This window comes from Entelurus aequoreus, linkage group LG22 (genome assembly GCF_033978785.1).
Source record: "Entelurus aequoreus isolate RoL-2023_Sb linkage group LG22, RoL_Eaeq_v1.1, whole genome shotgun sequence".
Classification (NCBI taxonomy): Eukaryota; Metazoa; Chordata; class Actinopteri; order Syngnathiformes; family Syngnathidae; genus Entelurus; species Entelurus aequoreus.
This window is the reverse complement of record NC_084752.1, coordinates 43,582,604-43,601,172: the sequence shown is the minus strand read 5'-3', so window position 1 is coordinate 43,601,172 and position 18,569 is coordinate 43,582,604. Positions and strand designations below refer to the sequence as shown.

General features: G+C 35.6%; 1 protein-coding gene across 1 annotated transcript in view; it reads left to right on the top strand.

Annotated features, from left to right (window-relative positions):
- lrba (LPS-responsive vesicle trafficking, beach and anchor containing) overlaps nucleotides 1–18,569 on the top strand; it is a 503,640-nt gene that overhangs the window by 205,690 nt on the left and 279,381 nt on the right. The window contains exon 31 of the mRNA XM_062033425.1: nucleotides 13,318–13,463. Within this exon, the coding sequence (XP_061889409.1) occupies nucleotides 13,318–13,463 (146 nt within the window). The remainder of the gene's footprint in view (nucleotides 1–13,317; nucleotides 13,464–18,569) is intronic.

Sequence of the window (18,569 nt, the reverse complement as noted above, 5' to 3'; positions counted from 1 at the left end):
AACCTTTAACAGTTAATTTTACTCATTTTCATTCATTACTAGTTTCTATGTAACTGTTTTTATATTGTTTTACTTTCTTTTTTATTCAAGAAAATGTTTTTAATTTATTTATCTTATTTTATTTGATTCATTTTTTCAAAAAGTACCTTATCTTCACCATACCTGGTTGTCCAAATTAGGCATAATAATGTGTTAATTCCACGACTGTATATATCGGTTGATATCGGTATCGGTTGATATCGGTATCGGTAATTAAAGAGTTGGACAATATCGGCATATCGGATATCGGCAAAAAGCCATTATCGGACATCCCTAATTGTAAGTATTTATTTTTGGGCATGTTTAATATCAAAAAGAGAAAAAGGTAAAACAACAAAAGAGAATTAAAAAAAACAAAAAAAACAATACAGTGATCTGTTTCAAACATGGGTACAGTTATCGTTTTGAAAAGTTTATACATTTGAGAAAAAATATACAAAACATACATTTTAAGTTAATTAAAATAACATTTTGCATTAAAACAAATCTTCAAATTAAAATAAATAATACAACTCTACTGAAATTTGGTAAATTGAGAATGAAAAGTTAACACCCTCTTAAATAAAATCTTGCATAAAAATATTTTACATTTTAATAATTTTTTAACACATTTTACATTACATTACAGTACCTCTGGAGATATTACTTGGGTTTAAATGTACATTTGATACAACCTTTAAAACATCATCTGAGTTTTGACACCCCCTTTTCTGCAAGTGGAACCATTGCACATATTGGTGATTAGTCACTTAATTTACCTCTTAAGGCCCAAGCTGTTTGTTTACATGATTTTTTATTTTATTTCTCTTTGTTATTTGGGCTTATTGGACCCTAATTAGAATAAAAACTAAAAATCATATTTTCATATAATGCACTTAGTCCATAAGTACACAAACGTGTACATCATGTTTAGTGAAATGCTAATTCTTATTTTTACACTTTTTTCCCTCCAAATTCCATTGTATGTTATACTCTTCTGACACCACCAGATGGCAGTATAAGTGTCCACATAAGTGGCCATAAGACCCCAATTCAGTAGTGTACACCATTTTGGACTAAGCCTTTACTTAAGATAGGGACTGATTGTGACCCATTTTTGTTTTAATTCATAAAGATTGATCAGAAAGTCGTAAGATTTCAGCACAGCCCGTTTATTTCATATCTAGAATAGTACAATAATAATAATATCCCATGTCCATTCTCAACAGTGCACCCCACTATGCGTGCACTCCCAGTCCATCACTGCTCGACATGTACAACCAAACAATACTCCACTGACAAAACATGGCACCTCTCCACTCGTCCAGACCCTTGGATTTACCAAACCTCCCCAAAAAAGCTAGATCTAGATAAAAACTGGGTGTGGGTCACAGGGTGAAGCATCCCCCCCCCCCCCCCCCTGCTCCTCTTAGTGATTTACTTCCGAGCACAGACCTGCTGGATTTCTCCCATCCATTCCTCCACCATGCCCTGTTATGACAGGCGGTCTGCAAATATTTGCTGACATGAGCCAGAACCAAACAGTGTCATTGCACGAGCCGTTGATTTAGGCCCGGGCCGAGCCGCAGAACGTGCGAGCGCTGGACGCCGGGATATACATGACGCGCTTGTTTGCATTCCTGGCAGCGCGCAGAGGAATGGTGTCCCCTGGTGAAGTGTTGTTAATGTAGCGCTCGGTGGGAAAGCAAGCATGTCAGAAACAAACACGCTCATTTGTCTGGCGGTGGAGTATTTCTTGCAACTGTACGAAGCCAGCGACACAAGGCAAGACACCATTAGTCATTTGTTTGCATATTAGATGGACCAGAGTGCATTGGATTTATGCAGGAGTTATCACCACAGCTGCTATCTTTCACACTTGTATGGTTCTCTTTTTGACACACATGCTCCAGCCTAGCACAGCGCTCCCATGTATCTGGGCTAGGGTTGTCCCGATACCAATATTTTGGTACCGGTACCAAACCGGGAAAACAGTACAGTAAGTTACGTTTTTTGGCTCTCATGAGGTTTGCAGAGAGTAATAATCAATGATGTTAAAAAAAGCAAATGTCATGATGCGTTTTTTTTTTGTTCTGTATGCTTAAAATGAGCAAAATTCATAAATATTAAAGGCCTACTGAAATGTAGGGATGATGTTTGATAAGGAATTATCGAGTTCGAGTCTATTATCGAATCCTCTTATCGAACCGATTCCTTATCGATTCTCTTATGGAGTCCAGATAGGTTGTTGTATATGGAAAAAAACACACAATATTTGGTTTAACAAAAGCTCACTTTTATTATATAAGAAAACAATTTAATCTAATAAATAAATAAATATTGACTGTTACCCCCCTAAAAAAATAAAATAAAATAAATAAATATTGTCTGTTGTTTCCCAAAGTATATTAAGTGGGATTTTTTCCAGAAAAACAAATATATACAGTAACAAAAAGACAAGCTGTCTCTGTGATCACTATAGGTGTATAAATAATAATATAGTGTTAAATAAAATCAGTCCCTTGGGCACAAAACTGGAAATTATACAGCTCTCCAAAAAGTGCACTTCTGCTGCTATTGGAACATAACTGTTTGTTATGATGCTTTGACATTTTTGCACTTTATTTCTTTATTGAAAGAAAATTCTATGAATAGAAAGGTTCTTTGCAAATGTGGTTACAATGCTAAAAAAATGAAAAGTTAAAGCTAAAAAAAGAAATACACTTTGAGTTAACATTATTTCCTTATATGGGGAAAGATGTTATGAGCTAGGGAATATAACAACTACACTACCCAGCATGCAACGGGAGTGACGAGCATGCGCGGTAGCCCCGAAAAGTGTTGTTGCATGTCGTCACCCGGCAGCTAAGAATGAGGTTATGAGCACGCTGTGAAAGTAAACGTCAAGAACTCAGCCAACACGCCTCGTCTGCATTATTTATAATTAGACAAACAACACATATACAGTGTGATTTTGTTTTGTTTACATATGTCATATGTATGTGCTGCGGTTGTTTTAAGAAGGTTGCGACAGCTGCCGTAAAGGAGGTGCGTTGCTAGCCTGGTTGCTATGTTTCCGGTTGGTGGTAAAAGTGTTGGTCATGTGTTTGTACCCTGCTAAAATCTCTCAGTAAAGTTATTCGATGGATTATACCTTTTGTTTTGAACTTTATTACACCTTGGAGCGCTTTTTCCCGTCCATTTTTTTCATGCTTTCGCTATCTGCGCCTAATGACTGAGCTACGTGACGTCATTTATTGTGATGTCCCACGGAGCATTTCTGGTCGGGACGGGATTCGTTCCGAGGGATTTGAATAAAGAACCAACTCTTTTTCTTTACTATAGTGGTCTTGATAACGGGTACCGGTTCTCAAAAAGGGATTCGAGTCCGAGGACTCGGTTCTTTTCTTATCAAACAACCGAGAAAACCGGTTTCGAGTATCATCCCTACTGAAATGAAGTTTTTTTATTCAAACGGGGATAGCAGATCTATTCTATGTGTCATACTTGATCATTTCGCGATATTGCCATATTTTTGCTGAAAGGATTTAGTATAGAACAACGACGATAAAGATCGCAACTTTTGGTATCTGATAAAAAAAAGGCTTGCCCCTACCGGAAGTAGCGTGACGTAGTCAATTGAACATATACGCAAAGTTCCCTATTGTTTACAATGATGGCCGCCAAAAGTGAGAGAGATTCGGACCGAGAAAGCGACAATTTCCCCATTAATTTGAGCGAGGATGAAAGATTTGTGAATGAGGAAAGTGCAAGTGAAGGACTAGAGGGCAGTGGAAGCGATTCAGATAGGGAAGATGCTGTGAGAGCCGGGGGTGACCTGATATTCAGCTGGGAATGACTACAACAGTAAATAAACACAAGACATATATATACTCTATTAGCCACAACACAACCAGGCTTATATTTAATATGCCACAAATTAATCTCGCATAACAAACACCTAGGTGTTTGTTATGCTAGCTCCTAGCTCGAGCGGGTTGTATAGACGGGATCCCGTATATATAACCTGCCAATACAATTCAAACACCTGCACAACACACACACTCACTCAGCCCAAAGAACCGTTCACCTAACCCAAGGTTCATAAAGCTTATATATTTAACCAAAGTTACGTACGTGACACGCACGTACGGGCAAGCGATCAAATGTTTGGAATCGTGCGGGTGGGACCTGATATTCAGCTGGGAATGACTACAACAGTAAATAAACACAAGACATATATATACTCTATTAGCCACAACACAACCAGGCTTATATTTAATATGCCACAAATTAATCCCGCATAACAAACACCTAGGTGTTTGTTATGCTAGCTCCTAGCTCCTAGCTCGAGCTAGTTATAGCTAACAAACACCTAGGTGTTTGTTATGCTAGCTACTAGCTCGAGCTAGTTATAGCTCGAGCGGGTTATATAGACGGGATAACTTTATAAAAACTTTCTCGTGCGCACAAGATACATTTCTAAAAAACAAAAACAATTCTTAAAAAAAAATTTTTTCCCCAAGGTTGGGAGCGTGGAATTGTCCAAAATGTTTTGGTATCCTGGAGCATTCAAAGTTCCTGTCACTGAAACTAAGAGGCCAAGCCCAACTCCTGGAAAAACAACCCCACACCATAATTCCTCCTCCACCAAATTCCACACTCGGCTCAATGCGGTCCGAAATGTCGCGTTCTCCTAGCAACCTCCAAACCCAGACTGGTCCATCAGATTGCCAGATGGAAAAGTGAAGTGAAGTGAAGTGAATTATATTTATATAGCGCTTTTCTCTAGTGACTCAAAGCGCTTTTACATAGTGAAAACCCAATATCTAAGTTACATTTAAACCAGTGAAAAGCATGACTCATCAGTCCAGAGAAGGCGTCTCCACCGCTCTAGAGTCCAGTGGTGACGTGCTTTACACCACTGCATCCCACGCTTCGCATTGGACTTGGTGATGTATGGCTTAGATCCAGCTGCACGGCCATGGAAACCCATTCCATGAAGCTCTCTGCGTACTGTACGTGGGCTAATTGGAAGGTCACATTAAGTTTGGAGCTCTGTAGCAACCGACTGTGCAGAAAGTCTTTGCACTATGCTGACCTCGTGGTCTACCACTTGGTGGCTGGGTTGCTGTTGTTCCCAAACTCTTCACTTTTCTTATAATAAAGTTGACTTTGGAGTATTTAGGAACAAGGAAATTTCACGGCTAGATTTGTTGCACAGGTGGCATAATATGACAGTTCCACGCTGGAAATCACTGACAGCGGCCCATTCTTTCACACATGTTTGTAGGAACAGTGCTGGATTTGATACACCTGTGGCCGGGGCAAGTGATTATGAAAGTGAATCCACTCAGGATTGAATTCAAAGTCTCCCTACTAACCCACCAGTGCCTCCATGGAAAAGCCCCCCTCTACCTCAGAGAACTGCTCACCCCCAAATCCTCCACACGACACCTCCGCTCCGGACAGGCTAACCTCCTCCAACCTCCGAGGACAAAGCTACGGACAATGGGAGACCGGGCTTTCTGCTCCGCCGCTCCCAGTCTGTGGAACGTTCTCCCTGGCCACCTGAGGGCACCACAGACTGTGGATGCTTTTAAAAAAGGCTTAAAAACCCTTCTTTTTAAAAAAAGCCTTTTTTTAGATATATGCATACTAGGGCTGCAACAACTAATCGATTAAAATCAATGATAAAAATAGTTGGTGATTAACGTAGTCATCGAGTCGTTGGATCTATGCTATGCGCATGCGCAGAGGCTATTTATTTATTTATTTTTATTTTATTTTATTTTTTATAAACCTTTATTTATAAACTGCAACATGTACAAACAGCTGAGAAACAATCAAAATAAGTATGGTGCCAGTATGCTGGGTTTTTTTTCCCAATAAAATACTGGAAAGGATAGAAATGTAGTTTGTCTCTTTTATGCGATTATTAATCGATTAATCGAAGTAAAATCGGCAGATTAATCAATTATCAAATTAATCGTTAGTTGCAGCCCTAATGCATACTAGTTTTAGCTATTTGGCTGTTCTAGTTTTTATTTATTTATTTTTTTAATGATCTTTTTATTTGTTATTTAATTGTTTATAATACACTGTAGCTCTTTGAGGTTGTTTACTCAATGTAAAGTGCTTTTTTTACAAATACAATCTGTTATTATTATTATTATTATTATTAGGACACCTGATTCTCATCATTTGGATGGGTGGCCAAATACTTTTGTCAATATAGTGTATATATTTACATCATGTGTAAAAAACCATAACGGAGTTGTTTGGATGTTTTTTTAAGGGCTCTATACGCAGAATACTCCAATAGTCTCCATTGTAAGCAAACTTTTAATAGAATGTAGTTAATATTTAGCATGCATGAAAAAAAATACTTCCATCATCATGATTCTACGTAGCCCCTAAAGCAGTGGACCCCAAACTACGGCCCGTGGGCCGGATCCGGCCCCCCAGCATCCAAAATCCGGCCCACAGGAAGTCCCAAGTAAAAAAAATTAAAAATAAATAAAAAAAATATTTTTTTATTTTATTTTATTTTTTAATCTTTCCTTTATAATCCATTTTCTACCGCTTGTCACTCTCGGTGTCTCCTAGTCGCTCAGGCATATCATATTGTCTAAAAATGAATTTTCCCATATATATATATATATATATATATATATATATATATATATATATATATATATATATATATATATATATATATATATATATATATATATATATATATGCCAAATTTTTTTAACCCAATGCGGCCCCCGAGTCAAAAAGTTTGGGGACCCCTGCCCTAAAGGGACAGGGGGGATTTTTAAAAAAAAATAATTTATTTATTTATTTTTAGACATGTATCTCGTGCGCACGAGAAACTTTTTATAATGTTATAAAAAATATATATATATTTTATAAAATTATAAAAAAAAATTTTTTAGACAGTTATAAAAAAAAAAAGTATTTTATAAAATTATAACAAAATTTTTTTAGACATGTATCTCGTGCGCACGAGAAACTTTTTATAAAGTTATAAAAAATATATATATTTTATTTTTTTTTTAATTTTTTAAATTTTTTTTCAGACATGTATCTCGTGCGCATGAGAAACTTTTTATAAAGTTATAAAAAATATATATATATTTTATAAAATTATAAAAAAAAATTTTTAGACATGTATCTCGTGCGCACGAGGAACTTTTTATAAAGTTATTAAAAAATATATATATTTTATAAAATTATAAAAAAAAATTTTTAGACATGTATCTCGTGCGCACGAGAAACTTTTTATAAAGTTATAAAAAATATATATATTTTATTATTTTTTAATTTTTTAAATTTTTTTTAGACATGTATCTCGTGCGCACGAGAAACTTTTTATAAAGTTATAAAAAATATATATATATTTTATAAAATTATTTAAAAAAAAATTTAGACATGTATCTCGTGCGCACGAGAAACTTTTTATAAAGTTATAAAAAAATATATATATTTTATAAAATTATAAAAACAATTTTTTAGACATGTATCTCGTGCACACAAGAAACTTTTTATAAAGTTATAAAAAAAATATATATTTTATTATTTTTTTAATTTTTTAATTTTTTTTAGACATGTATCTCGTGCGCATGAGAAACTTTTTATAAAGTTATAAAAAATATATATATTTTATTATTTTTTTATTTTTTTTATTTTTTTTAGACATGTATCTCGTGCGCACGAGAAACTTTTTATAAAGTTATAAAAAAAATATATATATTTTATAAAATTATAAAAAAAATTTTTTAGACATGTATCTCGTGCGCACGAGAAACTTTTTATAAAGTTATAAAAATATATATATATTTGATAAAATTATACTTTTTTTTTTTTAGACATGTATCTCCTGCGCACGAGAAACTTTTTATAAAGTTATAAAAAATATATATATTTTATAATTTTGTATTTTTAAAAAAAATTTTTAGACATGTATTTTGTGCGCACGAGAAACTTTTTATAAAGTTATAAAAAAATATATATATATTTTATAATTTTAAATCGTGCCCACGAGATACATGGCTAAAAAAAACAAATCAAAAAATTATAAATTATAAAAAAATTTTTTTTTTTAGAAATGTATCTCGTGCGCACGAGAAACTTTCTCCTGCGCACGAGATACATGTCTAAAAAAATAAAATTAAAAAAAATTATAAATTTTTTTTATTTTTTTTATAACTTTATAAAAACTTTCTCGTGCGCACGAGATACATTTCTAAAAAACAAAAACAATTCTAACACATTTTTTTCCCCCCATGTCCCTTTAGGGGCTCCGTATGATTCTGAACAATAGGCAACATTAAAAAAAAAAAAAAAAAGTGCAGTTCCCCTGTAAATTGCAGAGACAAATGCTATATTTTACAGTCGGCGGTGTCATTGAGTCTGTCTCGCGCTCGCTGCTGTTGTCTATTAGAGAGGACGATTCGGAGAATTCCTTCCAGCGAGTGTAACTCACTTCCTGTTCAAGTTCCTGTTCTTTGATGTTTGCATGAAAGACGCTGGGAGAGACATTTGCTTGCACGTACTTTACCTGCAATAGCACAGATGACTGGAACACAACATTTTTACTTCACACATACACAGCAGATTAAAGCCTTTAAATAATTCAGCCACACACACACACACACACACACACACACACACACACACACACACACACACACACACACGTGCACACGCATATGCACAGGCTGCTCTGGGCCTCCTGTTTGTGGCTGCTGACGGCTGATTAATCGAGTGGGGCGGCCCACTCATGATAAGTGTGGCTAATGACCTGCTGAATAATTCACCGGCTCCTTTTTGAAGGCAGATGGAAGCTTCAACACAAACTCACACTCAATGGTGTCGCTCTTTCATACGGCAAAGACGTTCGTGTTCTTGTCGAGCTTCTCCGTCGGCCCGCTGGCGTCGACGCTCGCCGTGCTTCATGTCAGCACCGCGCCTCGCATCCCGATAGGGCCACGTTATCTCAGGAGGAGGAGAAGTTAGCAGATACCCCGTGTCTGCGTGCACGCTCCCAAAAAAACTGATTTCACTGCAGATATTTTTAGTGAAAGAAACACAAGTGAAACCTCTTGTCAAAAATCCCCTGTCACTTTGTGACATTGCCGGTTTTACGAGCAGAGGAGCGTGTTCGGCAGCGCACAATCACGGAGTACCTACAATGCAGACACAGTGCGTAGACAGAAAAGGGAGAACGGACGCATTTGGCCTAAAAATGTACGATAAAAGTGAAACTCCTGTATTTTTCGGAGTATAAGTCGCACCGGCCGAAAATGCATAATAAAGAAGGAAAACAACATATATATCAGGGGTCACCAACGCGGTGCCCGCGGGCACCAGGTAGCCCGTAAGGACCAGATGAGTAGCCCGCTGGCCTGTTCTAAAAATAGCTCAAATAGCAGCACTTACCAGTGAGCTGCCTCTATTTTTTAAATTGTATTTATTTACTAGCAATCTGGTCTCGCTTTGCCCGACATTTTTCCTTCTAAGAGAGACAAAACTCAAATAGAATTTGAAAATCCAAGAAAATATTTTAAAGACTTGTTCTTCACTTGTTTAAATAAATTCATTATTTTTTTTACTTTGCTTCTTATAACTTTCAGAAAGACAATTTTAGAGAAAAAAATACAACCTTAAGAATTATTTTAGGATTTTTAAACACATATACCTTTTTACCTTTTAAATTCCTTCCTCTTCTTTCTTGACAATTTAAATCAATGTTCAAGTAAATTTATTTTTTTTATTGTAAAGAATAATAAATAAATTTTAATTTAATTCTTCATTTTAGCTTCTGTTTTTTCGACGAAGAATATTTGTGAAATATTTCTTCAAACTTATTATGATTAAAATTCAAAAAAATTATTCTGGCAAATCTAGAAAATCTGTAGAATCAAATTTAAAAAATTTTCAAAGACTTTTTAATTTCTTTTAAAATTTTTGTTCTGGAAAATCTAGAAGAAATAATGATTTGTCTTTGTTAGAAATATAGCTTGGTCCAATTTGTTATATATTCTAACAAAGTGTAGATTGGATTTTAACCTATTTAAAACATGTCATCAAAATTCTAAAATTAATCTTAATGAGGAAAAATGACTAATGATGTTCCATAAATTATTTTTTTAAGTTTTTCTCTTCTTTTTTTCGGTTGAATTTTGAATTTTAAAGAGTCGAAATTGAAGATAAACTATGTTTCAAAATTTAATTGTCATTTTTTTCGTGTTTTCTCCTCTTTTAAACCGTTCAATTAAGTGTAAATATCATTAATTATTAATAATAACATAGAGTTAAAGGTAAATTGAGCAAATAGGCTTTTTGTGGCAATTTATTTAAGTGTGTATCAAACTTGTAGCCCTTCACATTAATCACTACCCAAGAAGTAGCTCTTGCTTTCAAAAAGGTTGCTGACCCCTGATATATACAGTAAGTCGCACTGGAGTATAAGTGGCATTTTTTGGGGAAATGTATTTGATAAAAGCCAACAGCAAGAATAGACATTTAAAAGGCAATTTAAAATGTCTAAAGAATAGTGAACAACAGGCTGAATAAGTGTACGTTATATGAGGCATAAATAACCAACTGGTATGTTAACGTAACATATTATGGTAAGAGTCATTCAAATAACTATAACATATAGAACATGCTATACGTTTACCAAACAATCTGTCACTCCTAATCGCTAAATCCCATGAAATCTTATACGTCTAGTCTCTTACGTGAATGAGTTAAATAATATTATTTCATATTTTACGCTAATGTGTTAATCATTAAATTATTAACACATGCCCTGTTGACACCAATATCTAGCGGCTGGAGTTCTTTTGTCAATCCACCCGGAATGACGGCGAGTATTGAATTAAGCGTGTCTCTTAATGTGATGTTATGAGCTCGGCTAGGGAATAGAACAACTACACTACCCAGCATGCAACGGTAGCCCTGGGAAGCGTTGTTGTATGTCGCCAAGACTCGCCATACCGGCAGTTAGAATGTGGTTATGAGCACGCTGTGAGTAAACGTCGAGAACTCAGCCAACACGCCTCATCTGCATTATTTATAATTAGACAGACAGCACACTTAATAGGAGCCCTTTTGGGGTCTTTACATAAACACACAAATGGAAATGAAACGTCATATATCCCAGCATGCACCGCGCGCTTCTTCTTCTACGGGGGCGGCCGCTTACCGTAGAAGAAGAACTTCTTCTTCTACGGGGGCGGCCGCTTACCGTAGAAGAAGAACTTCTTCTTCTACGGGGGCGGCCGCTTACCGTAGAAGAAGAACTTCTTCTTCTACGGGGGCGGCCGCTTACCGTAGAAGAAGAACAACTTCTTCTACGTGGGAAAAAAGATGGCGGCTGTTTACCGTGGTTGCAAGGCTTAAACTTTATGAAAATGAAGTTTGTTGTGGCTCAATATTTGTCCATATATAAGACGCACCGGATTATAAGGCGCACTGTCAGCTTTTGACAAAATTGGAGGTTTTTAGGTGCGCCTTATAGTGCGGAAAATACGGCATTGTTTACACAACGTGCGTTACGCTACTTAATATGTCATACTTGCCAACCCTCCCGTTTTTAGCGGGAGAATCCCGGTATTCAGCGCCTCTCCTGACAACCTCCCGGTATTCAGCCGGAGCTGGAGGCCACGCCCCCTCCAGCTCAATGCGGACCTGAGACTGAGTGGGGACGGCCTGTTCTCCCGTCCGCTTTCCCACAATATAAACAGCTTGCCTGCCCAAAGACGTCATAACATCTAGGGCTTTTATAGAGTGCACAACTGCGCACACAACAAGGAGACGAAGCAGAAGAACGAGGAAATTACAGACATGGCGGCCGAAAATGATATACTCATCATGAACGGAGAAGTTAAACAGGACAATACTGCCATCTAATGGATAGCCACTGGAACACTGAAATTCAAGTATTTTTTTTTTCTTTCTATGTAAATAAAAAAAAAAAAATATATATATATATATAGCTAGAATTCACTGAAAGTCAAGTATTTCATACATATATATATATATATATATATATATATATATATATATATATATATATATATATATATATATATATATATATATATATATATATATATATGTCTTAATTAGATTATCCCAAAAAAAATAAAAATAAATAGTGCTCGATACCGTGGTAGAGCGTAATATGTATGTGTGGGGAAAAATCACAAGACTATTTAATCTCTACTGGCCTGTTTCATGAGTGTTTCCTCAATCATCAGGAGATCTCCTGATGATTGAGGAAACCCTCATGAAACAGGCCTGTAGAGATGAAATAGTCTGGTGATTTTTCCCCACACACATATATTTATATGTATATATATATATATATATATATATATATATATGAAATACTCGAGTTGGTGACTTCTAGCTGTAAATAACCACGCCCCCAACCACGCCCCCCACCTCCCGATATTGGAGGTCTCAAGGTTGGCAAGTATGGTACCGTTACACCCCTACACAATACAGAAACAAATAAAAGCATCAACGAGCGAACAATTTACATTCACATAATATTAATTACCATATAAATATAACTACACAATACAAAACCAAACACAAATCATCAACAAGCAAACTAATTTACAGACTCAGATAAAATATTACTTTCCTATTAAAAACCTGATTACTTTCGATGCCGGTGAGAATTCGAGGCAGGTTATTCCAGGGCGATACAGATCTATAAATGAAAGATTTCCGCAGAGCATTCCTGGGACGAGGGAGTACAAAATGACCCTCACTAGACGCCCTGGTATTGTGATTATGTATAGTGCTACTGTGAACTATTTGGGCCAGGAGAAAAGCAGGAGTTTTACTACCCGTTACTGATTTGAACAATATTAGTGTGTGTGTGTGTGTTTGTCTGTGTGTGTGTGTGTGTGTGTGTGTGTGTGTGTGTGTGTGTGTGTGTGTCACATCAGCCAGTGATTAGGCTCTGCTTCCCCTGTGTCAGCACTGATAAGCAGGGCCAGGGCTCCCTTTGATTTGGCCCGTGGTCTGTCAGAGCCCTGGTCCAGACTGACGCCTTATCTTCAGGAGCAATGGCTGCTGTTTGGCTACACGGCAGTTCAACTCCACTCAGTCCGACCACATCGTTGCACCATCGTCTGGACCCCTAAATGCAACACACACATATTGGTGTTCATAATGTCCACTTAGCACACCGTAATGATGACACAGGAGAATTTGCAGCATTGTTATGTGACCATCACATTTATAAGTTGTGGTGTTGCCGTGCAGGAGCGTGGTGCTCGCGCCCAAGAAAGCCGGCCTGACGTCTCAGGTTTCCACCACGGCCTCCTCCGCGCCTGTTGGGACGCCTGCTGATGGTGTGGCTGTGGTATCTTCTGGAGATACGTCGCAGGGTAGCGGCACCTCTGCAGACGGTGAGTGCACACACACACACACACACACACACGCACACCCTTGTATGTGTTACCTTCTTGAGACCTCGGAATATTGCCTTCCCCCTTAGTACCAGCCTTTCTAGATATATAAAGATGTGTATTTACAACAGTAATAATATATACATGCTATGCAAATATAAAAAAGCTTGTGAAAAATGAGTTGGAATTTCACAAGAAAAAGGTCACAAATTCACAAGAAAAATTTAGAATTTTGGCAGTATTACAATAAAAGTAGGGATGTCCGATAATGGCTTTTTGCCGATATTCCGATATTGTCCAACTCTTTATCTACCGATACCGATATCAACCGATACCGATATCAACCGATATATATACAGTCGTGGAATTAACACATTATTATGCCTAATTTGGACAACCAGGTATGGTGAAGATAAGGTACTTTTTAAAAAAATGAATCAAATAAAATAAGATAAATAAATTAAAAACATTTTCTTGAATAAAAAAGAAAGTAAAACAATATAAAAACAGTTACATAGAAACTAGTAATGAATGAAAATTAACTGTTAAAGGTTAGTATTATTAGTGGAGCAGCAGCACGCACAATCATGTGTGCTTACGGACTGTATCCCTTGCAGACTGTATTGATATATATTGATATATAATGTAGGAACCAGAATATTAATAACAGAAGGAAACAACCGTTTTGTGTGAATGAGTTGTGTGAGGGAGGTTTTTTGGGTTGGTGCACTAATTGTAAGTGTATCTTGTGTTTTTTATGTGGATTTAATAAAAAAAATAAATAAAAAAAAACAAAAAAAAAACGATACTGATAATAAAAAAAACGATACCGATAATTTCCGATATTACATTTTAACGCATTTATCGACATCTCTAAATAAAAGTCGTATTTTTACTCAACGCAAGTCAAAATTTGACAAGAAAAACTGAACATTTGGGCAATATTATGATAAAAGTTGGAATTTTACTGAATACAAGGCGCAATTTTACGAGAAAAGCTTAACATTTTGGCAACTTTATGAAAAAGAGTCGTAATTTTACTCAACAAAAGTCACAATTTTATAAGAAAACTAATTAATCTAAATTTTTACTTGGCAAAATTATGACAAAAGTCCTCATTTTTACTCAAAAAATGTCACTATTTTACATGGCAATATTGTGATAAAAGTCAGAATTTTATATGACAAATGTCATCATTTTGCATTAAGAGTAATAATTTTACATAAAAATAATAATTTTGCAAGAAAATATTGCAATATAACAGAAACAGAAAGAATATGAGAAATTGTTCCTAATTGTTCCTGATTTTAGTTAATTTATTTTTTTGTTTGTAATAGGTTTTTAATCTTCTATAGTTACGTCTTTATTACAGTATGTCTCTATATACATATTTTTATTTATTTTTTTTTAAATTCGCCAAAGGGGGCGAGTTTCAATATCTTACACACACTTGTTATTTCATATGTTGACCAGAGGGGGAGCACTTTTAGAACCGACAGAGTTTTGTTTTTGGGACCACCCTCATTTTGATAGATGTCACCAGCAGGGGTGCCAATGAGACATTGTCTATTAGATGCAATGTTATTGGGACCATGATTTATGTCATCACTTGTTCACACCTCCTCATATGGAAGATACTTTTCCTTCCTCATGTCCCAAGAAAGGTCGAAATACAAGAACGCACGCACACACACACTCACACACACACACACACACACACACACACACACACACACACACACACACACACACACACACACACACACACACACACACACACACACACGCACGTACACACACACTCTTGTATGTGTTACCTTCTTGAGACCTCGGAATATTGTCTGCCTCTTTAGTACCAGCCTTTCTAGATATATAAAGATGTGTATTTACAACATTAATAATATATACATACTATGCAAATATAAAAAAGCTTGTGAAAAATGAGTTGGAATTTCACAAGAAAAAAGTCACAATTTCACAAGAAAAACTTATAATTTTGGCAGTATTACAATAAAAGTCGTACTTTTACTCAATGCAAGTCAAAATTTGACAAGAAAAACTGAACATTTGGGCAATATGATAAAAGTTGGAATTTTACTGAATACAGGGCGCAATTTTACGAGAAAAGCTTAACATTTTGGCAACTTTAGAAAAAGAGTCTTGATTTTACTCAACTAAAGTCACAATTTAATAAGAAAACTAATAATAATCAAAATTTTAACTTGGCAAAATTATGACAAAAGTCCTAATTTTTACTCCAAAAATGTCACTATTTTACATGGCAATATTGTGATAAAAGTCAGAATTTTATATGACAAATGTCATCATTTTGCATTAAAAGTAATAATTTTACATAAAAATAATAATTTTGCAAGAAAATATTGCAATATTACAGAAACAGAAAGCATATGAGAAATTGTTCCTGATTGTTCCTGATTTTAGTTAATTTATTTTTTTGTTTGTAATAGGTTTTTAATCTTCCTTATTTACATCTTTATTACAGTATGTCTCTATATACATATTTATTTTCTTTTTGTATTAATTTTGGCCAAAGGGGGCGAATTTCAATATCTTACACACACTTGTTATTTCATATGTTGACCAGAGGGGGAGCACTTTTAGAACCGACACAGTTTTGTTTTTGGGACCACCCTCATTTTGATAGATGTCACCAGCAGGGGTGCCAATGAGACATTGTCTATTAGATGCAATGTTATTGGGACCATGATTTATGTCATCACTTGTTCACACCTCCTCATATGGAAGATACTTTTCCTTCTTCGTGTCCCAAGAAAGGTCGAAATACAAGAACGAACACACACACACACACACACACACACACACACACACACACACACACACACACACACACACACACACACACACACACACTTGTGCATTTAGAGGGCAGATGGGTTGAGCTTGCCGTAAGAAATCCATATTTGTTTAGAGATGGTGTGTCTCTCAGTCTAGTGGAGTGATGTAGATGGAATAATCTTGTTCTGCAAGGCCTGAGGACGCAGCAACTGCACTAAATCACATAGATAAGCAAGAAAGGTCTCATTTTAAATGAGATGAAAAACTAAATGTTATGTTCTGAATCTCAATATGACAATTATTGCAATTTTGAACTAGCAGGGTCTTTTTATGTCACAACAAGCCATTATAATGAAATGTAACCCCAGCCAGGCCCCTAGTACACTGCAATAAGTCAGTGTTCAAAAACAAAACAAAAAATACAAAAATGAGGGGTATTTTACTTGAACTAAGCAAAATTATCTGCCAATAGAACAAGAAAATGTGGCTTGTCAAGACTTTGCAAAACAAGTAAATTTAGCTAACCTCAATGAACCTCAAATAGCTTAAAATAAGTATATTCTCACTAATAACAAGTGCACTTTTCTTTGTAGAAAAAAACCCCAAAACAGACCTTTTTGCTCAATATGTTGAAAAATATTCTTAAATGAAGTAAATGCTAGTGCCATTATCTTGGCATTACATTTCTTGCATTTTCCCATCCATAACATGACATCATCACGCCAAGTGCCTGCTCTTTCACTCAATTAGTGCACAAGGAATATATATATATATATATATATATATATATATATATATATATATATACATTTACAGCCCGGCCCCCGGCCAATTTTTGTTTTATTGTAATTTTGAAGAATTTATCTGAATGTGCATGAACTATTTCTGTTCAAAATAGTTTGAAATGTTAAATGTTTAAATATTAACTGTCAGTTTACTGTACTGTGCCAACTGTACTACTATATGAGTACGTATGTTCTATTGTTTCATTGGAAATAAAACAGCAAAGTCCATCTTACTGAGATCATTTAGGAGCAAAACACTTAAAACAAGTAAAACACTCTAACATAAAATCTGCTTAGTGAGAAGAATGATCTTATCAGACAGAAAATAAGCAAATATCACCCTTATTTGAGATATTTCATCTTACTTAGATTTCACTTTTTACAGTGTATTAATGCCCAAGCTGAGCTCCAGGCCCCCATGTACAGTATGTCACTCATGGCCACAGAGGGGCTAAAATCTATTTTGGTAATTTTGGGGCAATTTTGTTGTTAGACTATTAGATAATTTTTTTTTGGTACAATTAATTTTGTTTTATTGTATTTATTGTTTTTCTTAAATATTTAATGAAATAACTTTTTGATTTTTTTATTATCCACACTGCAAAAAGTGAAATCTAAGTAAGATGAAATATCTCAAATAAGGGTGATATTTGCTTATTTTCTGTCTGATAAGATAATTCTTCTCACTAAGCAGATTTGATGTTAGAGTGTTTTACTTGTTTTAAGTCCTAAATGATGTCAGTAAGATATTACAGCTTGTTGCTGAGATTTGATGAGCTATATTGAGTAAAACATGCTTGAAACTAGAATATCAACTGTTGCAAAGCTGTGTCATCAACACTCACAAGTAGAAAACTACTTTTTTAAAGTCATCATTTCGTAGTGGGTAGAGCGCCCGTGTCAGAAACCTGAGGGTTGCAGGTTCGCTCCCCGCCTCTTACCATGCCGTTGTGTCCTTGGGCAGGACACTTCACCCTTGCCCCCGGTGCCGCTCACACCAGTGAATGAATGATGAATGAATGATAGGTGGTGGTCGGAGGGGCCGTAGGCGCAAATTGGCAGCCACGCTTCCGTCAGTCTACCCCAGGGCAGCTGTGGCTACGAAAGTAGCTTACCACCACCAGGTGTGAATGAATGATGGGTTTTTAATAGGGATGTCCGGTAATATCGGCCTGCCGATATTATCGGCCGATAAATGCGTTAAAATGTAATATCGGAAATTATCGGTATCGGTTTTTTTATTATCTGTATCGTTTTTTTTGTTTTTTGTTTTTTTTATTAAATCAACATAAAAAACACAAGATACACTTACAATTAGTGCACCAACCCAAAAAACCTCCCTCCCACCATTTCTTTCTGTTATTAATATTCTGCTTCCTACATTATATATCAATATATATCAATACAGTCTGCAAGGGATACAGTCCGTAAGCACACATGATTGTGCGTGCTGCTGCTCCACTAATAGTACTAACCTTTAACAGTTCATTTTACTCATTTTCAT